General features: G+C 33.6%; 4 protein-coding genes across 6 annotated transcripts; 3 read left to right on the plus strand and 1 right to left on the minus strand.

Moving 5' to 3' along the window:
• Positions 1-1,544: 1,544 nt before the first annotated feature.
• Positions 1,545-8,594, plus strand: LOC107913072 (nucleolar protein 6). 3 transcript variants are annotated; one of them, XM_016841514.2, is made up of 26 exons: positions 1,546-1,777; positions 1,865-2,026; positions 2,286-2,451; positions 2,571-2,687; positions 2,793-2,926; positions 3,010-3,160; positions 3,247-3,311; positions 3,547-3,618; positions 3,801-3,916; positions 4,362-4,536; positions 4,613-4,723; positions 4,811-4,889; positions 5,012-5,155; positions 5,259-5,372; positions 5,554-5,675; positions 5,770-5,852; positions 5,958-6,082; positions 6,164-6,284; positions 6,416-6,553; positions 6,921-7,017; positions 7,125-7,250; positions 7,371-7,475; positions 7,564-7,669; positions 7,780-7,925; positions 8,005-8,085; positions 8,189-8,594. In XM_016841514.2, the coding sequence occupies exons 1-26, from the start codon at positions 1,622-1,624 to the stop codon at positions 8,315-8,317; spliced, it is 3,141 nt and encodes a 1,046-aa protein (XP_016697003.1). In that variant the 5' UTR covers positions 1,546-1,621; the 3' UTR covers positions 8,318-8,594. The 3 variants fall into 3 exon arrangements, 2 of the variants coding, with proteins under 2 accessions (XP_016697003.1, XP_016697005.1); XM_016841516.2 differs by having other exon boundaries at positions 7,371-7,463; XR_005921257.1 differs by lacking the exons at positions 8,005-8,085; positions 8,189-8,594 and having other exon boundaries at positions 1,545-1,777; positions 7,371-7,489; positions 7,780-7,923.
• Positions 8,595-9,155: 561 nt separating this feature from the next.
• On the plus strand, positions 9,156-10,893 carry LOC107913071 (ADP-ribosylation factor-like protein 2). The gene is made up of 5 exons (XM_016841513.2): positions 9,156-9,448; positions 9,541-9,651; positions 9,810-9,972; positions 10,152-10,232; positions 10,612-10,893. Exons 1-5 carry the CDS (start codon positions 9,384-9,386, stop codon positions 10,747-10,749), a joined length of 558 nt encoding a protein of 185 aa, XP_016697002.1. The 5' UTR covers positions 9,156-9,383; the 3' UTR covers positions 10,750-10,893.
• Positions 10,894-20,553: 9,660 nt separating this feature from the next.
• On the plus strand, positions 20,554-21,855 carry LOC107913070 (protein N-lysine methyltransferase METTL21A). Its single transcript, XM_016841512.2, has one exon. It carries the CDS (start codon positions 20,554-20,556, stop codon positions 21,346-21,348), a length of 795 nt encoding a protein of 264 aa, XP_016697001.1. The 3' UTR covers positions 21,349-21,855.
• LOC107913068 (vacuolar sorting protein 39) lies at positions 21,549-27,241 on the minus strand. Its single transcript, XM_016841511.2, has 12 exons — positions 26,666-27,241; positions 26,006-26,217; positions 25,783-25,914; positions 25,557-25,700; positions 25,301-25,413; positions 24,584-25,007; positions 23,971-24,300; positions 23,499-23,720; positions 23,130-23,372; positions 22,434-22,886; positions 22,239-22,337; positions 21,549-22,104 (listed from the first exon to the last, which is right to left on the minus strand). Exons 1-12 carry the CDS (start codon positions 27,093-27,095, stop codon positions 21,904-21,906), a joined length of 3,003 nt encoding a protein of 1,000 aa, XP_016697000.2. The 5' UTR covers positions 27,096-27,241; the 3' UTR covers positions 21,549-21,903.
• Positions 27,242-27,280: the final 39 nt, after the last annotated feature.

Here is a 27,280-nt window from a genome sequence, read left to right on the forward strand (position 1 = left end):
TTCAAAATTGGTTAATTAATTGAATTAACTGAAATAAATAATATATAATATATATTAGCATCCCAACCAATCCCCAACCCCACTAACCCAACCCAAATAAACATTTAAAACTCAACCCAATACAAATAATTAATTTAATTATAAAAGTAATTTATATTAAAAAATAATTTAATAAAAAAACTAAAAAACTAAAAAACGAAAAATAACTCGATAACTTGCACCCGATTCCGATATTACCTAATCTCCCAAAATCCTTAATTGTTCATCCCAATCGTTCGTCCCTAAATCCCTAATCATTCGTCCAAAAATCTCTAATCGCAAATACCTTCCCTTTGCTAAAAAAAAGGTTCATTTAAAAAAGAAGAAGACATTTTCTGTCTTTTTTTCCTGTTTCCTTTGCTTCACTCTTTGACTAGAAATGAGTATTTGAATGTGTTTTTAATTGAGGCTGGTTTTATGTTTGGTTTCCGAGAAAGTAAAGGAAGAGTGTCGAAGATTTTGGTTGATGGAGTTTAATATAGCTTGGCATTTTACTTCAAAATGGAGATAAATTCCGAGAAATGTGGAGGATTTTTTAATTTTTGAATTTCTAGGGTTTAATAGGGAGAACTTTAAATTCCTTTCTGCTTTTTTGAATTATGTGTGTAAATGTAGTGGTGCTCTAGAATGTAGAGGATGGGAAAGCTTACAGTGAATGAACCTTGATTTTGGGAAGTGTCATATAATTGTAGAGGCAAAAATTAACATTCAAATAGGCCATTTTGAATTATATATGTAAATATAAATTAGAATTGAAAAAACTTGTTAGAATTCTTTTCAACTACCGAAAAAATGAAGTTGAAATTTTTTAGCTAATATGATTTCTGGTTCAAGATGTGGTAACCAAAGAAACCTATGCAATATGACTTTAGTGGTAGCCTGACAATCAAGACAATATACATGGGTTACAAACATCCCCTTAAATACCTCTCTAAAGTCAATAGAGAAGGTAGAATAACTGCCTCAACCATCAACTTCCTTCCTTCTCTCACCTAAGCTAATCTCCTATTCATAACATTTGTTGTGACTTGCAACCCATTGAATGAACCACCTATCCGACCTCCTCCATCTTCTCCTTTGTCAGCAGGCAACAATATTAATTGTTACCAATATATACAAAAAAAAAATGTAAGAGTTTGATAAAGTGACCAACTAGTTTAGAAATCATGAAGTTCCAAATTTGTGCTCAGGAAAGCTATATTAAGAGCATCTTCAAAAGCTCAAAATGCTCCCTGCTCTTTATAGGCCTCCTTTTATCATACAAATATTGAAATAATTAGGCAGATTTATTCACGATGTGAAAAGGGAAATACAAGTATTTAGCAGCTATTATCATTCGACTTATATATTGGGCCTTTGTTACGTAACTAGATAAAAGAAAGGGCTACAGCAGTCCTACTTGACCCGGTTTCTAAAGGTGTATGAACTTTGGGCTTTTATTGTTTCAATCTTTTAGTAACGTGTTTAACTTATTGGCAAAAAATAAAATAAAATAAAAAGAACGTGTTCAACTTTAAAGTTTAAACCCTGCTCTCGACTTAAACCCTAGCTGGCCAACTCTCATCTCTTTACACAAGTAGCAATGGAGACTGAAACTTGCATTGACTCTATGGACTTCAAAGTTCAAGAGTTATTAAAGGAGGCTCGTCTCGAATGTTCGTCTCTACTTACCAAGCTCGTCGACGACACCGTTTCCGCCATCAAATCCGCCATAGATAAAATTCCTGAAGGCCTTCAGGTATTTAAATTTTTATTTAATTAGTTCTGTTTTTGGTTTCTTTTTCATAAATAGATGGAAGGGAATAGTGATGGAAGATTTTTGAAGGTTACCGCGGATTGGGCTCCAGGTTTTGTGAGAGATATTGGTGCAGACAAAGCCGAATTTAAATTTAAGAAGCCGAAGTCTATTGAAATTGGTGGTAGTTATTCAATAGGCTGCATAGCAAAACCAGATGTTAATATCGATCTTCTCCTCCGCTTACCAAAGGTAAGATTATTTACAATTTGCAATGTTTTATTCACTTTAGTATTCTATTGTAATGCATATATTTAACGTGTAGCATTTAAGAAGTCAATTCATAATTTAGTTTATTGCGTTCAATTTTGCTTAGCATTACTTAAAATGCTTGAATTTTGTTTTTCGTTTGATGAATTCGAAATTATTACCATGGCTTTAAATCGGTCAGATTATTACATTGATACGAAGTCAAAGGTGCTGCTGTTTAACAATTTTTAAAATATGGCAGGAATGTTTCCACGAGAAAGACTACCTAAATTACCGGTATCATGCTAAAAGGTGCCTTTACCTCTGTGTTATAAAGAAGCACTTGAAATCCTCTTCATCAATTCAGAAGGTTGAATGGTCTGCTTTGCAAAACGAGGCTAGGAAACCTGTATTGGTTGTCTATCCAGGTTTGTTTCTTACTTGAGTTCCCAATAAAATCACCTTTGTCATGTTATCACAAGTTGACAGTTCCCTAAACTTTCGAACAAATCCCTGATTTAGTCAAATTTAAATAATGGCATTGTAGCTGCAAACCTTGGTGAAGTTCCTGGGCTTTTTATAAGAATAATTCCCACAGCAACATCCCTATTTGATCTTTCCAAGTTGAACATGAAGCGGAACAATGTACGAGCTCTGAATGCAGGTAATACATGGCCATTAGTTCTTCCCTCCCTCCCCCCACCCTTGAGCTGTACGGTGAATGTCCATCTCTTCATACTGATAATATATGTCTATAAATCTTATGAAGGGGATGATCCTCAGCCTACACCAATATATAATTGTAGCATATTGGAAGACATGTATTTAGAGGAGAAGTCAAATTTTATTAAGAAAACATTTTCTGGATGGAAGGAATTGGGAGAGGCCTTAATCTTGCTGAAGGTATTATGCCATATACTTGAAGCATTTTAAACATTGAGTTTTCATGGCATTGCATCTGAAATTTTGGTATATTGTTGGTGCAGGTCTGGGCTCGGTTGAGAAGTTCGATATATGTTCATGATTGCTTAAATGGGTTTCTAATATCTATTATAGTGTCGTACCTTGTGGCCAAAAATAAGATTAACCGTGATATGATGCCAATGGGGATATTTCGTGCCACATTGAAATTTATTGGTATGCTTTTAGCATTTAATATATACCTGTAGAGGAACACTAATCATCAAATTTAGTTAGAAATTCAAATTGTTTTTGTTCCACAGAAACTCAACCATTGTGGAAGCATGGACTTTACTTTCCAATGTCAGACCAGAATGTTTCTTCTAAGGTCTGTTGTGATTTTCATTGGCTTTCATACTTTTTGGTATATGATCCTTGAAAAGCTATCCTTGTAAATGTTTTATGCTATTAAATTTTACCGTTATTAGATACTTTTTAAGATGTAACATAATGTTGGTTGGAGATGCTAATTAGTTCATGAGTTTCCGATTTAACCTTCTTACCTTGTATTTTTACATGGATGTACAATACATATTGTGTTAATTCCTTGGGTTTTTGAACAGGGAAATGAGCAGCTTAATTCTTTAACCCGCTTCAATTTGGCATTCAGAATATCAAGTGTTGCTTATCCTGAGGTATCCTCTTGTGATTATGGTTGGAAGACCTATATGACGATTTTCTAAAATTATGTCACTCTTCAAAAGATTCCATGTCTATATTTGACTTTACTTCTATAACTGAAGACAAATTTTAAGTTTCTGATTTATTCTGATTGGATGGAATTCTAATACGAAGTATATTTTCCTCCTACAATCAGCTACAAGATGAAGTTGCGTTAACACTTAGGTGTTTAGAAAAATGCAGAGATGGTGGATTTGAGGAAATTTTCACAACCAAGATTGACAATGCTGCTAAATACGATTATTGCATTAGGTATGCATCAATAAGTTGATGGCTCCTTCTTTGTTTCGTCTTGTCTCAAAGAAAATGATAGGTTGTAAACTGTAATTAGTTTGCTTCCTTCTGTTTATTGTTATAAAATAATTGTGTTTGAGCATTTAGAAGGTCTTTATACCAGATATTATTTATTTATATTTACATTCTGTTTTGGTCTGATAGAATCAACAAAGAAAGAGATTATGCTTTTTCCCTGATCAACTTGCCGTTGTTATTTGATATATATATTTTTTCAAATTTTGAAGTAAATAATTTGTTATCTTACTGAATGCATCTTTTTCTTGGAGCCTAGCTGTTTGAAGCAACCACTCTTTCAATTGATGCATTCTTGTCGCTACTTGTGTTTTTGATGCTTATTGAAGGCAATCTATCACTATTTTTACCTCTTTGTAATGACTATTTACATCTTTGTACTTATCAGATTGAACTTGAAAGGAAATAGTGAGGTTTATTCTCTGGGATTTTGCTTGGATGAGGAATGTTGGAGAGTGTATGAGCAGGATGTACACAGTCTGCTTAATCAAGGATTGACTGATAGAGCAAAGTTTATTCGTGTTATTTGGAGGAACACTTATTCGGACTTTAATGTTGAAAATGTACAGAATCTATGATTGACTTTAATTTTTTAAAATTTTTTATAGTTCTACTTCTAATCCTAGGTCATGAATCCAGGGCTTATCAGCACTTGATAGTGAGCCATTATTTGTTGGAATTTCAGTGAGCTCTGTAGAGAAGGCTTTTAGGGTTGTAGATATTGGCCCAAATGCTGAAAAGAAAGACGAGGTATTGTTTTCATTTCTTTTTATTGATAAGTTTGTGTTGATTGCTCGAATCATCTAGTTTGGACTAATCTTCATTTTCCTGCAACAGGCTCTCATGTTTCGAAAATTTTGGGGTGAGAAGGCTGAGCTTCGGAGATTTCAAGATGGTAAAATTGCAGAAAGCACAGGTGAGAAAGTAATGGTCCTGTATTGGCTGATTTGAGAATTAAGTTGTGTAATTGCCCCTTCAGACTCCATTCTTCAATCCAAATTGGAAAGTTTAGCTTGACTGCTACTCCCTTTTTTGTAGTATGGGAGAGCAAGCAGGGGACAAGACATCTCATTTTAAAAAGAATTATTGAGTTTTTACTGGGACGCCATCTTTCTTTATCGAAAAAGGATATTGTCCCAGTAGTGGATCAGCTTGATTTCTGTTTGCTACATGATGGTAAAGGTAATCGTATTAACCATTAAATGCTTGCTCTTTTTTGTTTGTTTGTTTGTTTTTTCCTTCTGTGGTTATTCATGCAATGCATGCATTGATATCATTTTCTCAGACCCGGTATCACATTCTGCAAAACTGCTTGGAACTTTTGAAGAATTGTCTAAACGATTGCGTTCTATTGAAGATGTTCCCTTGAAGATATCTAGTGTGCAGCCTCTTGATTCTGGTATTTTTTTTTAATTATAAAAGCTTATCCTTTTATGATCTTTTCTAAATCTTTTGTGGAATTTTGCTGCGGTTGGGCTCTAAGGGATATATTCTGCATGCGCTTTGAAGCAAAGGATAAACTGGTTCCTTCTGTTTGAATAAGCAGTCATGATTTTTGGCATAATTTATTACATTCGCAGCCTTCAGGTTTACTTCTGTATTTCCTCCTGAACCTCATCCTCTGGCAAGTAAAAAGGTGGATGTGGCAAGGTTACATAATTTGACCCCATTCTGTGTTCAGTCACTTGAAGTTATGATTCAGGCATGTTATTATTTCGTCAAGTCATTTTCCCCCTCTTTCATCATATTCAAACAGTTGAATTATTTTTTATTTATTTTTATTTCTGATGATTTAGTTGGAAGGTTCTGGGAATTGGCCAATGGATGATGTCTTAATTGAGAAAACTAAATCAGTTTTCCTTCTGAAAATTGCAGAAAGGTAAGTCATTATAGCAGCATTTATCCCTAGGCTATGCTATGTTAAATATATCAAAATGTTTCTTTTTTTTTTTTGAAAAATCTAGTTAATGAAGTGTTACGGCAGTCTTCAGGATAACTGGGGGATAACATGTACTGTTACTGAGGAAGATGTGGATGTTTTCATGGATGGATATGCATTTCGTCTTAGAATTTTGCATGAGAGAGGCCTAAGCCTGGTGAATAAAGAAAGTATGAACTCTCATCCTGATACATGAATTCTTTATTCTTGAACTATTGTCATGTAGAGTTACAGATTTCCTTTCTTTGTAGTTGGAGGTGACCAAATGAAGCGGGTTTCATCTGCTGATAAAATGCTTTTTGTTCGTAGTCAACATGCAAGCATGATAAATGGATTACAGTTTCGTTACCCGATATTTGGGCCGGTTGTTAGGTGCCAAATTGACTCGTTTTAGTTTGTAGAGTTCTTTCTTTTGGATTTAATTATTGAAATTTATTTTATCTGGTTGAAAGAAAAGATTCTGAATCCTTAATCATGTTGATTTTGTTTTAATGTTTGCGAAGGCTTGCAAAACGGTGGCTTGCTTCACATCTCTTTTCAGCTTGCTTGGCAGAAGAGGCTGCTGAGCTATTAGTTGCCTACCTCTTTTTGAAGCCTCTACCATTTAATGTTCCCTGTTCGCGGATCACTGGATTTTTAAGGTTGACTTCTCTCTGTCACTTTGAAGTTTCATTTGAAATAGATCTTGAAGTTTTCTTATTTTATGCAAATAAGGTAGTAAACCTGTGCCATACTTAACCACATTATGTTGTATGGTTAAGCTGTGCTTGAATATAAATTTCTAGTTTTGATTTAATATGGGATTTGCTATTGCAATATATTGAAGTTACAATTACTATAATTATAAAATGATTAGGATGTATCCTATTTTATAGACATTGTCAGGTGACGTATATAGCTCTTTGCTGTTGATTGATTCAGCAACACTTTGAAACTGCTGTGAAGGGACTACATAAACTGACAGTTAATGTTCCTTTGCTTTTCCCTTTTTTATACCTTGAATATTAGGTTCTTGCGACTACTAGCTGAACATGATTGGGCTTTTTCTCCATTGGTTGTTGATATAAATGGTGATCTGAGCCAAAATGATGAGAAAGAGATTGATGTAAGTTTTGCAGTTCGGAAAATGATTAATTATTAAGAGTATATGATGTTTTTCTTTCATGTGTGTTCTTTATTAAGCAGCAACTAATTTGTACACTGCTTGTCTAGGATAACTTTACGCAAAGTAGAAAAGCTTATGAAGAAAACACCCAAAACGAAAGCAAGGCCATGTTCCTGGCTACTGCTTATGACAAGGCATCTGAAGCTTGGACTAGATGCTCACCAAATCCATTGGTTAGTGATCCCTTTGAATTGAATTTGGTTGCATTAACTCCATTTACCTTCAGGCTTTAGTACTAGTAGTAGTAGAACTGCTTATATCTTTTAACTAATGTGTTCTTTTTTATGCAAAAGGAGCTCAAAAGGTTGGCGGCTTATGCTCGAAGCAGTGCAAGCTTGTTGACAAAACTCATATTGCAAAATCAGACTGATTCCCGTGGATGGGAGGTGCATTATACAGTTATTGACTTTTGGTATTCCATTCCTGTTTTTCTGCTATTGCATTGTTTCTAAACCTATACTTATATTGGCCATTTTTGGCTTGCAGTGCCTTCTCCGAACTCCACTGAGCCTCTATGATGCTGTAATACTTCTCCATGGAGATAGATTACCTTACCCAAAACGTCTCCTCTTCACATCTGAACTGGACCAAGGTATATTCCTTGGAGGCAAAGGTTTTCAGTTTTCACCACTATTATATTAGTTTGATTTTATCAATTTCTTCCTGTGGAATCATTAGTAATATAAATACTGTTCTGGTCAGGGCGGCATGTGGCTCATGGCAATGCTAGCACTTGTTTCCACCCCTTCCTATTGCCTTCTGATATGAAGGGTAGTAGCTTAGAGCAACTTAAAACCAAGCTAATGGTAAACTTTGATCCACTAAGGTGCTTTGTTGGAGATGTAGAGGTAAGTATTTAAGAAAAAAGCTTAGATGTCAATCTTAGCATCTCAATCTTTTGTGCTTACATATTCTTTACTTCCGTAGAAAGGGTTCTCCAACAGATTGAAGTTATGGTATGATTCATTAGGAGGTGATGCTATCGGTCTAACATGGGAACGGTCAAAGGTAAGATGAATGACGCATTGTTTTTCTGAATGATAGTATTTTGTGATGTAAAACAATCTGCAAATTGTTTTGAATTCTAATTTTATACATATACTTTTGGAAGAAACGAGAACGAGAAGAGGAAGAGACGGACGGAAAATATCCGGTTGATTTGTTGAGAAATATAGGTGAACTGGGGAAAGGATTTGTGAGAGATGTTTATCTGCTCAAGGCTCCCAGGCTTTCGAGTTAAGGGGAAAAAAAATTAGGACACCCACCCTTGGTAGCTGAAAACACGAGGTGCCAGCATAGGGTGGAGTAAGGGAAAGCAGTGTTCAATTTTGGTAGCATAGATCACCAATCTCCAGAGCCGTTGCCCTGGCTAACTGATATAGCAAAACCCTTCAATCTTGTTGTTATATTTAATGGTTTTCATTGCTAGAATTTACTTTGTAAAATGCTGATGTAATTGCAGGACAAAGGTTAAAAACAGAGGGTATATCTTAATGGAAAAAATGAGTTAATTTTTCTTTTTCTGTCTTGATACAGGAGTTAAGGTTTTATGCAAGGGGAGATTTCTTAGGTTTTTTGCTTTTTGTTTTTTAAAAATTAAATAGTGAAAACATAAATGAAACGAATGTGGAAATAGATGTTAATGAAACTTGACAAGCTAGTTCAATGCTTATTTTTTAAGCATTTATGTATCAATTATCAAATGTTCAAGCATCTAATTTGTGTATATATCTTAAAAGAAATCTTAGATATGTATCTTTTTTGTTTTATCTTTTTCTTCCATTAGGGTAAATTGATGAAAATCATTGATATAATTATTAATCGTAGTTAGTTGCTTTTTTAAAGGATTAATTTGCTTAATACAGAAATTAAGAAAGACTTGAAGAAATGTTTTACCCAATTAAAACTTATCCACTATCTACACAATCGAAACCTTTTCTTTTTGAAAGGATTAGCTTTTTTTTTTTTTTACAAAGAAAAAAAATCATTTCTTTAAATATTATTTAATTTTCAAATATAATTTTTTACATAAATTTTCTTTTACTCACTTTGTGGACGTCCAATGATCTAGTTAAAATACAAATCACTAAATTAATCACCAAGAACAGGAGATAAAAATGAGGGAAAATGAAAAAATGGAATGTACTCTTTTTTTTTTCTTTTTAATCCCGAAACAATATCGTCCAAAGGACAGTGCTGCGCTATATATCAACTTCTCCGCAAAATCTTGAAACCAAAATTTCTCGATCTGCAGATCAATCGAAAATTTTCTTAGTTTCTTTCTATCTTTGCCGTAAGCAGAAGAAATGGGACTTCTTAGTATCATTCGGAAAATCAAGAGAAAAGAAAAGGAAATGCGAATCCTTATGGTGTAAGTTTCACATTTTTCTCTCCCTTCAATTTTTTCTTTTTTTTGTTCATTCGATAATTTGTATTCATAATTATACCGAATTGTTGGCGCAGTGGACTTGATAATTCAGGGAAGACCACAATTGTTTTGAAGATTAACGGAGAGGATACAAGCGTAATTAGTCCCACTCTTGGCTTCAACATCAAAACCATCACATACCAGAAGTAAAACTTTCGCATTTTTTAACAATTTCTAATCATTAACCACCTGAGCTCACCAAGTGTTTGAAAATAAAAAATTTTGGGTTGTTTCTTGTTTTAGTTTTCTTCATTATATTTATGATTTGTAATGTTGAATTAGATTTGGTTTTGGGTTTCGGCAGATATACTTTGAATATATGGGATGTAGGTGGTCAAAGAACTATAAGATCGTATTGGAGGAACTATTTTGAGCAAACTGATGGTTTGGTTTGGGTTGTTGATAGCTCAGATCTTAGAAGATTAGATGATTGCAAAATGGAACTGGGTAATCTTCTAAAGGAAGAGGTAAGATGTTAATTTGACTTGTTTTTTCCCCATCAAATGCACGTCTTATATTCATTTCGGTGAAGCTATCCATCTTACTATAACAGTTTGAGGTTGCTGCAATAAATATTAGAAAACGAAAACTTGCAAGCTAATGCCGTGCAATGTAAACTGGGGCTTATGCTTTCTTTGTGTTGCAGAGGTTATCAGGAGCATCCTTGTTGATACTAGCTAACAAACAGGACATAAAAGGTGCTCTTACACCAGCTGAAATTGCTAAAGTAAGATTACTAGTTGATAATTAAGTACTTCTTCAGCTTGTTAATTTTTTAATTTCGTTGTCTCTGTCTTTGTTTGTTAGACTGCAAAACTGAGAATGCGATGTTTAGTTCTTAATTTATGAAGGACCCAAAGTTATTTTGCGCATGTTGTGTTCGGATGTGTTGCATGTTTGCTAGAAAGGTTTCGTATAAATGCATGATTGGAGACTAAATTTCACAGTATGAGCTTTTCTTTTGGCTTCTAGTTCACAGATTTTCCTGCCACTAAAACTAGTATTTGAAATGCTGGTTTGCTGTAGGCATGTGAATATTTTTTAAAGTCATGTACTTTGAACTACCCCCCGCCCATTGAGTTTGGTCATAAAATTGTGCTGTGCAGGTGCTGAACCTGGAATCTATGGATAAAACTCGGCATTGGAAAATTGTAGGGTGTAGTGCATACACTGGTGAAGGGCTTCTTGAGGGATTCGATTGGTTGGTGCAAGATGTTGCCTCGCGGATTTACATGCTTGACTAGCCTGAATCTGATTGGTATAAAATGTTATAATTCTTCATTTGAGAGCACAGTAATAGATTAGAAATCTAAGTAATTTGTAATATTTTTGTGCCTACAATCTTATATTTTGTGCCTTTCGATGGATGCGTCCTATATTTTCTGCTTTGGACTCCGCTTGCTGTTCATTTTTATGCTTTCGGTGGGCTTGCCTTGCTCACACACATATATCTGAATAAGTCAATTATATATATTAAGAAAATTACAAATATAATTTGATCAATGAGAATTTTTTTTGGATTAGAAATAAATTGTATATTTTTATGATAGTAAAAATATAATTTTATCATTTTAATAGTTTTTATCTTTATAATTTTTAAAGGATTAAGTCTAATTTTTATAATCTTTGAGAGTCAAAGTATAATTTTATCATTACTAGTTTAAAATTTTATAAATTCTAAAAAAAAGATCTAAATGAATTTTTTATTTTATTTTAGGGGAAACTGAAACCCTTACCAGTCCTTTTGGCTCCGCCACTGAATATGATGGACAAATAATAAAATAGTAAAAGTAATTCAAAGGAAAATTTTAAACAAAACTATATATTTCAATTAACTCCTACCCATTCTCAAAGTTTATTTCTGGAATATATTTAATCGAAAATTGGTTGATATTAAAAAAAAAAATTGCACGACTTTCTGGTAGGCCATGTACATGGTGGCTTAATTAAAGCATGATTGGGCTTCAGTAACAGCATTTTATTTGTAGTTAACTCCAAACGTTTAGTTGTTAAAAAACCACTCACTCTTAAATCGTTTTCACTAATCAAATGTTCAATACCTGTACAAAATTCTTCTAAACCACTAATCACCTTAATTATGAATATCTTTTATAGTATTGCCAAAAAAGCACAAGGAAATAGATCTTCTCCCTGGGAAAGGAACAAACTCCAATTTTTCTGAAGATAGAGCTTCAGATACAAATATTCGCTTCTTCTTTTTCTTTTTATTTTATCCGTTAAAATTTATAAATAGAGTAAAATCTTATTTGTGTGACACACTTAAAAAAAAAAAACAGAAATAAAGCTTCTTTTATTCCCCCACCATATTTTATATTTCTAAATTGTTTTATAAAGAATTACTACAAAAATTCTTTATAGAAATTGATATCCTTACTATGCTCCGTTCAGTGCTCAGTGGACTGTCCGTCAATGAAAAATGTAGATAGTCATTGGGTTTTATTGTATCATCGGGGTTCATTTGTCAGTAACTTTTTTTACATACTATAATATAGATAGGGGCAAATAAAACATTAAAAAAAGTGACATGGATACACGCCTTGAAGTTTTTGTTAATTTCTCATAAGTTCATTTTATCCCTACACTCCAACAATTTTAAAGCTCTATTTTTACAATGTATGAGAAATTAAAGAAAATTTGTCTATTCATTGTGCATTCACATGCCATTACAAGCATGGTACCATGAGGATGGATATTGACCAATGTGATTGCATCAAGGTCAATGATCTTGTCAAATTTTGATATAGAAAAAATCTTTATTGCAATAAATGGTATGTTAAATTTGTTATTTTACTCTTATTCCATGAATTGAATTTTAATTTTTATTTATTTATTGATTTGCATTATGCAAAAGAAGTGAGTGTTTCATGCATCAATTATTTAACAAAAAAAAATGCTAGTTCATTGTCTACATAACTTTTTAAGATGCATGATTATGATTGATATAAAATTATGTAAAATATATCATGCAACAAAAAAAAAGAAAGAAGATGGATAGAATGCATGAATGGAATAAAAATGCACGGTTGGGAAATGATCTATTAATGCATCAAAACAATATTTTTATTTTGAATAGTGATGGCATGGTTCAAATATTTGTTAAACATGTTTCTATCTAATAGAAGCATTATGACCAATCGGGAAAACCTTTCTAAGTCAAAAAGTTGTGTTATTGAATTCAACAGTTACTTTCAAAAGGTTGAGTTGAAATGATCTCTTGAAACCAAAAAGTGTAATTTGAAAAGTGATGTCATTTAAAAAGTCACTTATGCACCTATTAGTGTATTATAAATAAACAATAAGTTTAAAGAATTGAAATGTAATTCATTCCATCCAATTTGTGAGTGAATTTTTTAGTAAAAAAATATTAGTTATTTTTTATGATATATATTAAATTTGATATATGAATTTACTTTTTAATTTAAATCATGATATTAAAAACTAACATTTGGATTATATTGGTGAAACATCATTTTCCATATAATATAAATAATTTTGGTTGTTATTTTTGTTAAATAACCATAAGCTTAATGAGTTTTATATATGATTGCACATTTTTTATTCTATGCTATTAAGTTTGGGTCAGAAGTGGTTTTGACTAGAAATGAAATAAGTCATATACATATGCATGGTCAATTTTTCTAGTCAATGTAGAATAGTGGAAAACATTGGCTTATATAATAAAATTGAATAGGTACCAAATCTTTTAGTGAGAATATATAACATGATAATCAAATATTTGAAATCAAGATCATATTTTGCATATTTACGATGGTGCATGTGTTTTTTTTTAATATATGGCTTGGATATGATCTATAATTTCGTGGTTCTATAAAAATTTGTGATGTAGTAAAATTTGAAATTTATTTTGGAAGCCATGAATCAAAGATCTCGTAAGTATGAAATAGAAATATCAATGTTATTTGACCCATTCATGTGATGAACATGATTTTGATCATAGTCAGAAAATAATTGATAATGTCCATGGTGAAAGGTGAATAAATGTATGATTTAATAGTCACTTGATTGGACAATTGATGGTTCTTTAATATGACTATGTATGTTACACCCTTGTCTATATATGGTGTGTTGAGAAAAATAATGTTATTCGACTATGAATGTAAAAAATAAAAATAAAAATAAAAAGTTTTAAAGTCATGTATTGACTTTGAAAAGAAGCTATGACAAATAGCAAATATGTTGTCTAATTTTACAAGGGATTTGGGGCCTCTTTACAACAACTTACTTGGTGAAAAATAAATGATGTATAATTTCATATATTTGGTGATTATGAAATTAATTTCTTGGATATTAAGAAATAAATAAAGTAGTCAATTATGAAATTGTCATGATAAGAAAAGATAAAATGATCACTATAGTTTGACAATAGTAGAAAGGATATCCTTGATAGCATTCTTTTGCGAAAGAATGGGTAATTAAACATGGTGGGGATGATGTTGGTCTTTTGAATTTCAAGACACAAATAAATATAAAGTTTCACCATGTGGTATAGATAATTAACATAGCTATGTTGAAAATTTGAAATTTAAGGATGAGGTACAAGTCTATAAAATTTGAGTCACCCATGATGGAAACTTAACACAACGCTTGAAATAACTTCAAGTCTTGAGTTCAATGAGACAAAGTACATCATTAATATGTGATTGCTAGCACTATAAAATAATATATAATATATCATCCCAAGATAAAAAGTGATATGTACTTGTAATGATAGGGGAAGAATGAGTATCATACTCTTAATAAACCTATAACATAGATATGTTAGAGTGTTAAAATTACGAGAACACTCTTGATGGGATCTACCTATATGAGTGGAAGTGTGGCCACTTCTAGGAGCTCAATGGCTTGGCTCTGACAGTACTTATAAAAAGAGGTTACAAACACATGACCATAATAGTGCCAATGGATATTGTGCATTGACTGGTATTGAAATCATTGTGCGAGATGTGTTTTGTAACACCCCTTAATCTGATCTGGTTGCTGGACCCGAGCTATAGGATGCCACAATAGATAACGAAACATATAACATTTGTAACAGTCCGTTTTCAGTGAAATCGAAACAGTGGTTTCGGGACCACAAATTCGAGTTGGAAAGAAAAATTATTTTAATATTATTGCATGTTCTGCATTATGATAGAAATAACGTATGAAATTTTTGTTGCGAAAATTTTACCGATTACATGTTTAATTATAGAAAGGACCAAATTGCATAAAATAAAAAAGTTGAGTTCTAGTAGTTAAAAGGATTAAATAACTATAGAATTTAAAATTTGAGGTCCTTATATGGCAATTAGACCATTAAATGGAGTTAGTAGATATTTATGATGATTCAACCATGGAAAATTAGAAAAAGAAAAAGAATAAATTGGAAATTAAATTAATTAAAGATGGAAATAAGCTAAAATCATCTTATTTCATCATCTTCCCCAAATTAAAATACATGGAAACCCTAGCTAAGAGAAAGTGAGTTCAAGCAAGTTGTTTTGGCTCAATTAGGTATGAATTATTGTCACATTTTTAGTAATTTTTATATTTTCGAGATCGTACTAGCCTAATCTATCTATTTTGGGGATCAATTTGCAAAGTTATCAAAGTATAAAATTTTTTTCATGGATGAGTATGTTGAAAATTTGAAATTCATGGTAGAAAATGAAAGGTTATTGATAGATAAACAACTTTTGGAAAGGAAATTTTCATGAAATTGTGATTTTAGGACTAAATTGAAAATATGTAAAATTTATAAAAAATTTTGAATTTTGTGAAATAAATGGGCTGTAAATGTTATATGAAAATTTTGGTTAGGCTTGGAATAAGGATTAAATTTCATGAATTTCATTTTCCGAGCCTAGAGACGAAATCGCCATTTATTAAAAGTATAGGAACAAAATGATAATTTTTCCTAGGATGTGAATTGGATAAAATTGAATGTGAATTTTATTAAAATGAGTTAAATTTACCCATATAGATCCGGTTAGACCTAGTTTGGAATTGGATCGAGGAAAATAAAAAGTATTAGATTAGTAGCCTACGAACACGAACAATTATCGAGGTAAGCTCGTGTAACTAAATTATGTATATTAATATGTTTGAATTGAATGTTGTATATGTGTGAATTGTATAAATGTCTTATGTATGAAAATCAGTCACATATCCAATAATACCCAATAAACGTTAAGTCCCATTTGAATAAATAAAATTTGATGGATACAAGATTTCCCGTATTAGATGTGGTACTGCATATGTTGCGGACACACTATAGCTCGAAAGAGCGTCCTGTTATAAGCCCTCTCGAGCTTCTTGTTACATGGTTCCTACGAGCATCCTGATCGGTATTGATCCTGCATGTGTTGCGGAAATACCGCAGCTCTTTGTGAGCGTCCTGTTATATGATCAGTATTGATCCTACATGTATTGCAGACATACCGTAGCTCTTATGAGCGTCCCGATATATGACTCTTCATGAGCTTTCTGATATGGCTCGCTTGAACTTCCTGTTATATGGCTATCCGGAGCTCCCTGATAATAACCCTTCGGAGTTACCTATTAAGCTCAATGAGCTTCCTGTTTTAAACTCTTATGAGTTTCCTGTTATAGCCCAGATAAGCTTCTTGTTACATGGCTTACATGAGCATCCTGTTATATGGCTCGAGAGAGTGCTTCCTGATTATGTTCCCTAATGGGTACCCCTGAATATGAGTTGACGGATTACAGTTTTGTACACTTCAAGTGTACTACATGTGTATCCATCGATATTTCAAATAAATTCAACGGGTAAAGCTCTAACATGGTTAAATTGAACTTAAATGATTTGTTATGGAAATGCACATGTTATATGGAAATATAATATGAAACGCACATGTTTATGAAAGTTATTACATGATGAGCTCATCCTTGATTCTTGATGTTTATATGTAATATCTGACTAACAAGTTTCTTGAGATTATATGTGTTTAGACAAATTGCCAAATTTCTTTGGATAAATTTTGTATGCTTATCTTAAATATAAATGATTGGTAAGTTGATTTTTCGTTATACAAACTTACTAAGCATAATATGCTTACTCTGTCTTATTTCCTCTGTTTTATAGTACTCGGAAGCTCGTAAAAGTTAGAAGCGGGTCGGAGCAAGATCACACTATCCTTCAGTTCATTTTGGTATAATTAGTAAAATTTCCCTTGGTATAATTAGTAAAATTTCCCTTGGTATAATGGCATGTATAGGTTAAATTGACCAAATGATGGCATATTAATATTTGGTTGTAATTAGCCATTGAAATGGCTAGTGATGGTAAGTTTTGATGTATATGTGGATGAGACCATATTATGTTGATATGTGTTGTGTGCTTGAATTGATATACATATTAGGTATAAATATGCTTAAATGAATATTTGACCAATTTGGTAAGTTGGTCACTTGAAAATATGTGATGATATGTCATGCATAAGAATTGGTTTTGGCTTGATTTAAATGTTTTGAATTGGTTTGGGAATGTGTTAAAATGCTAATGTAGGTGCAAAGCAAATTTTGGTGAGAAATGAGGCTCGAAAATAGTCTTATTTTGTCCACACGGGTGTGGGTCTCAGCCGTGTGTGACACACGACCATGTGCACGAGCATGTGGTTTGGCCGTGTGTCCCTTGCATATTAAATTTTAAGAAACAGAATGATTCGAATTGCTCATACAGACAGAGACACAGACGTGTATCTCAGCCATGTGTGTCACACAGCCTAACACATGGGCGTGTGACTTGGCCGTATGACCCCTGCACCTAATTTTTGAAAATTAAATTGTTCACACGGCCTAAAACACGAGCGTGTGGCTGGCCATTTAACCCAAGTCAGAGAGTTACACGGGTATGGACACAGGCTAGGACACGGTCGTGTGCCTCACATCGAATGCCCATACAGCCTGAGACACGGGTGTGTCACTTGACCGTGTGGCTCACACGGCCTAGCCACAAGGGTGTGTGTCCCTTACACCTAAGAAAAATTTTGAAATTTTGCGAAAAATTCTCTGAGTTCCTGATTTAGTCCCAACTTGTTTCTAAAGCATAAATTGGGTCTCGAGGGCCCATTCAAGGGACATTATGATTAAATATGATTGGTTTCTGATATGAATAGTAATTGACATGAATTAACTGAAATTGTTCTGTAAACTCATGTAATGTTCTTTAATCCTATTCCAGCGACGGATATGGGTTAGGGGTGTTACAACATTCGTAAACATGTTTAAACTTAAAAGGTTACATGCAAACATTTCATACCATTTATAGTCAAATCGGGTCTCAAACAGGCTTACGAAAGCCCTTAAATCAATCCGGAAACATGTAAGGACTTAATTGTAAACTTAACAAAAAGTATGGAAATTTTAGTAAATAAGGGTCACACGACCGTACATCCAAGCCGTGTATCTCACTAAAGCCGTGTGGATTAAAATAAAACAATTCAACAAAATTTCACACGACTGTGTGGCTAGGATGTGTATCTAACTGAGACCGTGTGGAACAAAAATTAACCTCCTACAATGGTCACACGGATGTGTCACTAGCTTGTGTGGAGACACAAGGCCATGTACTAGACCGTGTGCAACATAAAGTGACTTTACATGGAATTTACCTAACTCAAACATTCCAAACGCATGCCAATGCTTATACTCAATGATGTACCTATTCAAACATGTCAAAATACACTTTAAAACATTGCCTAAACTTCTAACCAATATGCCTCATTGGCACCATTTCAACATCAAAATTTTTCATCCATTGCACTCACATTGGATACCAACATAAAGCATTATAAGCACTTCTATTTCAATCTACCAATTCAAGTTTCATTCATGCCACCACATCAAACATATCTAACTACCATTTCACTTTCATTTCAATCAAGCTACCGATGTGTAGATCATTTTGCTGGGTTAGCTTAAGATGTGGTGGAGGGTGTGGTAGAGTTGTTGGAACCAGCAACGAGTCTCATCCTGTTCTTCCAAGAGGACATTTCGAGTTCGAGTTTGCTTCATTTTTAAGTTGTTTTGTATTTTTTCTAATGTATCAAAAACATATCCATTCATTGTTAGGAATATTTACGAGTGTTTTTATGTTGTAAACAAACTATTTTATTAATTTGCCCTAAGTTTTTACAAGAGAAAATTTTGGTAGGAGAGTTGAATCTTTATAGTTGCATGAGAGAGTTTGCAATAAGTTGAGTTAGTTGAGCTTAAATAAATTTTTGTACTGTTGGAATTTTAATGGGTTACTCTCTCGACAAATTTCACATATATGATTGGCAAAGTTAACCCTTAATATTTACTTATTTTGTCATATTGGCTTTAACTCTTTTCTTCATCACTTTGGTTTTTAATTTTTAAGTTTTAGTTAAATTATTTTTTTATGTACTGTTAAATTTTAATGGCACCGTGTGACAGTTCACATAACAATCTACATGTATTTCATTGTAATGTGGATAATCTTTTAAATTTTTTTAAAAAAATTGTTGAATATTTTTATATATATTTTTTATTTTTTTATGAAGTATACATGAACTGCGAGTTGCCACTTGTCACGTCAATGCCATTAAAATTTTAAAAATCCAATCAATTTTTTAATAAAAAAGATTTTAACTAAATTTTAAAAATAAAAAAAATTATAACTAAATCAACATTAAAAACTAAATTTATTATTACAACCTCTTTAAATATTAAATGAAAATGCTCATATGATCCGGTCTGATTCAGCTTTTGTACCCATTTATTAAAAAAAAGGTTACCACATCATCATTATAATACAAGTGTACTTCATTATTGTTAAATTTGTAAATGATGTATTTAAAAAATTATTTGCATATTTAAATTTTATAATTTTTTATATAATGTATGAATAATTATATTCTAACATTCTTTTAATTAAAGATAATTATTATTTTAAAAGGTTAATTAATTAAGTAAATTTAAAAATAATTGAAAATCTCGCTACTTAAAAAAAAAAAATCTCCCAGCGTAAGCAACGGAGTAATAACGTAACTAGACAAATTAAGAAATTGGCAAATAAATAATAGGTTAATATATTCTCTAACAACATGCTTAAATGAAGAATTTTAAGATTTTTAATTATTTTATTTGGATAAATAATTGATTTAGAAAAAAAAAACTAGGTTAATGGAATTTTATAAATTTAAAAATAATTATAAAAAATAATAATTATATTAAAAATAAATAATATAAAAACATTCAATATAAATATTGTTATCTTTGTAAAATTTTATAAATAGTTTTAATATAATAAAATTTAAAATATATATTATAATGAAGTAAAAATAATTTTTTTGTAGTTTAAGTTTTTATCTTATAGTGGGATAATATGTATTAATCAAATAAAATTAGAAAGAATTTTGAAAAACACCTATTTAAGTGGAATTTAAAAAAAAATTGAGCTATAAAAATTTCCTCTTAAAATTACTCAAAAATTTTGAAAATTTTCAATATATATTTAGAATTTTGAAAATCTTGATACAAATGAAATTATTTTACAAATTTCTCACCCAAACACACCCTAAATCTATATACTTCTCTCGACAAAGAAAAAAGTCTATAATTTTCATACAATTACAATTTAACCTTTTTACTTTTTAAATTAAAAAATACAAGTATAATTCAAACATTGCTATTTTTTTGTTAAATTCTAGTTTATTACGTCATTTTTTTAGTTATATGCTATCAAGTAAATTTTTTTTTTATTTCAAAATGTTATACAACAAAATTAATAATGTTAATATTTAGACTTAAATTTTGAATTCTAAAAAATAAATTAAATTCTTACAAATAAAATTAAAAGGACTATATTTAAAATTTTACAAAAAAAAATATAGAGATTTATAACGTATTTTAACTTAAATAATATAATAATCCAGTCGTAGACTTTGCCCTGGACGAGCCCTAATAAGCAAACTAGCTTTGAAAATGGAGGGAAGAACTCTGTGACATTGGCGGCGCTAAAGCAACGGAGTCCAAAAGAAATGGCTACACAAGAAGACGATGAAGACTATATAAATCCCCCTGAAATGATCTTGCCTGGTGAAGAAGATGAAGGGAAGAGCCTTACCATGCTAGGTGACGGTGCAGTGACGCAACAACTGCAACAACATTGTATCCGTTCGATCGAGTCAACGGTGGTGATTAGGCAGCTTCCTTCGGAAGGGATTTCTTTCCAGCTTTGGCCAGCCGCTACGACGCTTGTTACGCTCCTTGAAAACCACCGCCGTTACCCCAACAAAAACCTCCTAACTGATTTGTCCACCAGTGGAGGTAATGATGATCGGAAACTGAAAATCCTTGAGCTAGGGTCCGGTACTGGGCTCGTCGGAATTTCCGCAGCCGTGATGTTCGGAGCTAATGTGACGGTGACAGACTTGCCACAAGTCGTCCCCAACCTTCAATTCAACGTTGACGCGAACGCTGACGTAGTAGCTCGAAAAGGTGGGACCGTCAACGTGGCTCCATTGAGGTGGGGAGAGGATGATGACTTGAAGGTTATTGGGCGGGAATTTGATATTGTTTTGGCGTCCGACGTGGTTTATCATGCTCATTTGTTCGAGCCGTTGATCCAAACGCTACGTTTTCTGTTGAACGGAGGATGTGAAAAGATGGCTTTCATTATGGCACACTCGAGAAGGTGGAAAAAGGAATCTGTATTTTTCAAGAAAGCGAACAAGTTTTTTGATGTCGAAACCATACACACTGAACCTCCGAAGGAGGGATCTAGACTTGGAGTAGTTGTTTATGTCTTTGCTGGGAAAAAGCTAAAATGCTAAAAGGAGTTTGAATTGACCAAAGATTGCCGACAAGGTTATGGTTAATTAAGTTGATAATTAAGTTCGATTTCTTACGCATTTCTGTTCTGTTGTTTCATTTCAGAGTTCAAATTCTTGACTGGTTGCTTCCTGCCTCCGGTACAACACTTCCTTGCCAGCATCAGTGTTAGAACTTTTAAACTGGACTGAGAGCGATAAAATTGAAATCTAATGAACAGCATTTTTACACCAAACCCAATATACTGTGATTGTGCTTACAGCAAAAGTACCAAAACCCATGTTGATCATCCATCGGGAGTACCTGGAATGAAGTCTTTGAAACAATAGGGAAAGAGGAAAAAAAAGTATACTAGAATCTACATTCACACAAATGACAGCCATGCTCCCTTTCCTGTTGCTGGTGGCCTAGTCACACTTGAAGCATTGCTTTCTTTCACCATTCACAAGTTAAAACTCTTAGAAATAATAAATGCCTCCAAAACTGATTCTAGGCATTTGAGTGTCATCTTGTGATAAATAATAGCCATACGTCCCACTGTATGGAGAGACTCAAAATCATCGCTTCCTTAGTTGTGAGACTTTGGATACTGCTTTCATACTTTGTGAATCTCTAAAACAAACAAAGTGGACCAGTGTTGTCCCATTTGGATAGACGGCAAATACACTTGTTCCCAGTTTCTTGTTGCAGAGAGAGCACATACTGTCACTCGATATCTTCACTACAGCTTTTCGTTGGTTGTAGAGTTCATCCTTCACCTGTTTCAAATACGACTTCAGATAGATGCTTGAATGAAAGAAAATAAAGAAGAGAGTACTTTCCAAGGAGCCAACAACATTTATGACGATGTATAGTATACAAGTTATTTTATGCACTTAAACAATTTACGTACCTGTAGGTTCTCACTCTGCCTCAAGCTCTTGATAACAGAGAAGTTCCTGTATGCTTCACTGGATTTTTTCAGAAGAGGTCCAAGAAATGGAAGCAAGTTCTGCAGGCAGAAGACAAGTTAAATATCAATGATTATATACACTAAGATGCAACTGCATCGGGAGCTTTGTAATTGACACAAGATTTTAGGACATACCTGTAGTTTAGTCTCCCTGGGTAACAGTCTAAGTGCCTGAGCTCCATTGATTCTATCCCACCTTCGGCTCAAAAGATCAAGTACCTGATCAAGCATGATAGAAGAACCTCCTTCCTCATTAGATTCTTCAGCATCAGCATCACCATCACTCCTACTACTATCAGTATTACTGGGACTAATACGCATATCTTCTGCACCTTCTATTGAGGCAATTTTCTTTCGTCCTCCTCTACCTTTAAATGAAGTTGCTGAACTAATCTTCGGGATGCTTGCGTTTGGGGATGATACTAAATTTGTAATTCTCTTTTCAAAGTTCTTGGTTGTCTTTTGAGGATTCAGATATATCTGTAACAGAGTGAGGTATATATTGCCAGAAGATTTTGCTGGTGGTTGATCACCAGATGACTCATAAACCCGATCGCAATAGGCCAGTGCCAGTTCAGGTACATTAAGCTATCAAGATAAAGAGAAATCAATTTACTAGGAGCATATTAGCAATGAAGAACAAGTAATTTAAAAAAAAAAAATTGGGGGGGGGGAGTTGGGGGTATCAATGAACTAATAATACCTATGCAACTGTTTTAACAAAATGAGCTGTAGTAACCTTAGATCAATCAAATATTCAACAACTTTTAGCTTTTTATATTAGCCATCTTTCTTAAGAAGGAAACCAAATGAACCAAAGCCATAAACTACCTTATGAACATATAGTGATAGAGCAAGCTCATGTTGGTTCATTTTTCCCAACAGACTCGCACGCTCTTCAAATAGAGCATCTGGAGGAAGACGTTTCAACAAAGCCTCAGGACTGTATCCTGAGATGCTTTCCAATGCAGACAATAGTTTCTTCCTGGTTGGAGAATAAGCCTTCTCATCCCATATCTGTTGAGCACTTAGTTCTGAATACCATTCAAGTACTTCAGAGAGATATATTTGTACCTACATTAGTCATTACTAGTAATATTAGCTGAACTATCACCAATGCAAATGGCAACAATGAGAACTCCAGTGGCTTTGAACACAATTGAAATAAGTTAGTTTCATAACAAACAAAAAGTGCTTTACCATTTCATTTTGCAGATTCCCTGAGATCCCATTTTCATTCATGGCAAGCATAAGCTCCAAGTACCTGCCCTGCATGTTTGGAGCATGCTGCTTCAAGTAAGAGTTGACCAAGTCTGCTGGAATATTTCCAGACAAAAAAAGCTCAATGGTTTGTGTTGGACAGCTTTCAAGAACAAGCATTGAGAACTCAAGTACAAGCATGGGATCAGTGCCACAGAGAGGCTGCAAATAAACAAGACAAAGTACTCAGCATATAGAAGTTTTATTACAGCATGTTCTTCTGACCACGGAATAAATATTGCATCAAATAAAATCAATTATATATATAGTGCTAACAGAATATGGTCCAGAAATCAAGCCATAACAAAATTAACATTATCTTCTCATATTAGTCCTTTTATGTTTCCTTTTATCCACCACATCCAACCCAACACGTAATAAGAGCAAGTTTCCTACTAACTAATAATCTGACCTTGAGGTATTCAATAATTGCCTCAGGACTGAACTTTTGGATGGGTTCAGCCTGCAATTGGTTTGATTTTGACTCTTCTACTAATTGATGTAAAAGTGTTAGAGCCTCCCGATGCATGGAGTTGCTTCTGTAAAGTTCTAAAAGAGCTGCATAATGATGCCCTTTATGAAGGATCTCCTCACATATTTTTGCATCACAATAGTTAAGACCTTTCAGCAATTCAACAGCTGCTGAGGATTGTCCGGTAAGAAGCAGAGCTTGGAGGAGGGCTGTATCCAGTATAGCTGCCATCTCCCTAGCAGCTGAGTTAATTGGAACATTACCACGCCCCTAAGAGATAAAACATAGTGTTAGATCATCAATTTATATAATAGATATAAATATTCTGCAATTTTGGAGGAAAAAGATATTGGACATTAACAGAAAATCATTGCAAGATTCTTTTATCAACGTATCATGATTGAAGTTGCAAATACTTTAGTTGGTTTTTGTCAAAAGAATTTGCACTCCTGCATAAATCCAAATTTTAATGTATGAATTGACATAGAATCACAAAATAAGCTTCGCAGTAACAAAACATAGTGTCATTTACAAAAAGTGAAACTAGCCTCACCTTATTTGATTTCTTAAACCTTGACGATGTAAAACTATCCCCAACAGCATCTAAAACTACCTCTTCAGTTCCCTCAGCAGCAGCCTTCTCTACAATACTGTATCTCTTCTTCTGTAGGAACTTAATAAGAGCCATAAGAGTATTATGGCTCATTTTCTTGAACTCAAGCGCAGAATTCTCATCAGATTCTGCTAGTTGTGGAAGGAAGGTTTCCAGATCATCTGACATTCCAGATGAACCTCGTGAAAGTTGTGGAGCGTCCAGAGAAAGGTCCACCAGCTTCTCTGGCTCTGGAACTGCGGTTGTTTTGGGAAGAACAATGGACTGATACAAAGAAAGAACATAAGTAATATCCACTTGAGATGCCAAAAAGTGCTCCATTGCTTCCTCATAGCACCCATTGTCAAAAAGATAATGAGCGTATCTGCGAAACATGAACATTTAACCAGAATGTATCACTTGAGGAACATACAATAAGCCTGAATAACCAGTTGAATTATGATCATATGCCAGGGAAAATACAGTTTTCAAGTAAGAAACAGACGTTTCTTATGCAGTATTTTGTTATGATTTCTTGAGAAAATAAAGGTGTGACCATGTGCACTACAATGATGATGTGGTTTTAAAGATAATATAAGCTTGGCGAATAATTCACTATTTCTTATTCAACTTGATATAACCGCACATAACAATAACTGCTAATGAGGAAAAATCCACCTTATATGAATTGAGCCCTCCTTTGCAGCTCTAAGACTTGCATCTTCTGGTGGAAGCAGCTTACACAAGGCCAGTGCTTCTTCAAAATTTCCAGATGCTGTTAATTGGACAATCTGCAATGCAAGTTGGAACCTTTTAATGCAATAATCAAAGAACTTCAAATAAGGGCAAACTGTGATGTTAAAGCATAAAGAAAAAGGATCAAGATCCATAAGAGAACATTAAACTTCTTAAGTATACTAGGAAATAGGAATACCTGTGCACCAAGAGGAACAGGAAAGAGTCCATAAACAGACTTTTCTAAGGCTACAACAACGGCATTGTTACTTTTCGTAAGACGACGAGCACCGGGGAGTACAATTGTCTGTATCAATGGATAAGGAACTCGAAGAGAGCGAATCTGCAAAGCATAAATAAGTGAAAGTGCTTAAATATTAAGACAAGCAAAAAACCCCTTTCTTTTAGCATTTAGTAACACCCACCTCAACACGCCTAGGAAATAGAGCGATAGCATATGGTTTCTGAATGACAACAACAGCAGGAGCTTCTGACCAACATATCCTATCAGCTTGAAGAAGCTTTCCATTTTGATCCACAAAGACACCAATATTTTCCTAAGTGATAGCAGGAACCACACTTGCTATTACTCTTCGCTAGCTAAAAGATCCATAATGTTTAAAATAAATTATGAAACTAAGTTGTTACCTTCCCAAGAATAAGTTCCCCAGAGGGAAGAGCAACGACCAAAGGTGGTGCTATCTTCCCCGAAGAAAACACCTCTGACAACGCACCATTTGTGGCATTTAATATCATGTATTCCTTTCTAATACCTAGACATATGTTCTCACCACACCATGACATTGACTTTACAGTATCTGGTACACCAAAATCTTTCACCTCCACAAACCCTCGCCCTCCTGCACATTAATTTTCGTATCAATTTCATTCAACAGTCGGCAGGCAATAACCATTAATTCCGACAATACAAAACAAATTTACCAAATCTGAATCAAGAGATCGCATCAATATGGCTAGTTTGATTGCTGTTAGCTTTTTTATTAATCAAAAAGTTGTTAAATAGAAAAACCCTAATTAACTAAAAATAAGCAAATTATTCAAATGTCACACTAATTGTAATAAATTAGTCTAGATTATAGTAAAAACATGCATTCGTTTTACAGAAATAGTACATTTAAAAAATAATTGTTATTTGCTTTTCAATTTTCATTCAAAAACACCATTGGATTTTATTCCCTTCCTTTTTAATAGAAAAAATAAATTGAAAAACTAAAAAATTAAAAGAGTTGAAACATTAATTCATTGGTAACTAAAAAAGAGAAAACAGGAGAAATTCAAAGAATTTACCGTCGTGCCTGAAAATACAGACTCTCTTTTGCCTAGCAAAGCAAAGAAAACCTCTACGGTCATCCCAAGAGTAGACATTAGCGCCTTTAGCTTTGGTGATCACAGCAATGGTCTCTAAATTGGGGAGCCGATGAAACGCGATCGATTCAGAGAGTGATAACAGTAGCTCTCTCGATTCCAGTACTTCCATTGAAATCAGAGGCTTCTTTGAAAACCCTGCAACGGTTCTCTCCAGCGCGTAAGGTTCCTTCCGCAACGCGTGCGGGTCGGACGGTGGAGATCGGTCAGCGCCGGAGGAATCAGAAACGTAGATTCGAAGAGAACCATCGGAGCAGCCCAGCAGCAGCTTCGAGCCGTAGGATTCGATGGCGTCGATCTTAGTGGGACAATCGGTGAGGAGCTGGAAGGAATCATAGGCGCTGTGCACCATTTTTGCGGATCGTTTCCGGTCTGTTCTCAAATTATTGTAGTTTTACTCCTGAGAATGAATATAACTACGACACCGTTTCTCATCAACCATGCATCCAACACCAGCCTGATGCGTTGTCCTGAGGCCCCGCGCTTCTTGGTACTCACAAAAATCCAATTACAAGCTGCCACGTAGTGTTATAAGTG

This window comes from Gossypium hirsutum, chromosome D11 (genome assembly GCF_007990345.1).
Source record: "Gossypium hirsutum isolate 1008001.06 chromosome D11, Gossypium_hirsutum_v2.1, whole genome shotgun sequence".
NCBI classification, from domain to species: domain Eukaryota; kingdom Viridiplantae; phylum Streptophyta; class Magnoliopsida; order Malvales; family Malvaceae; genus Gossypium; species Gossypium hirsutum.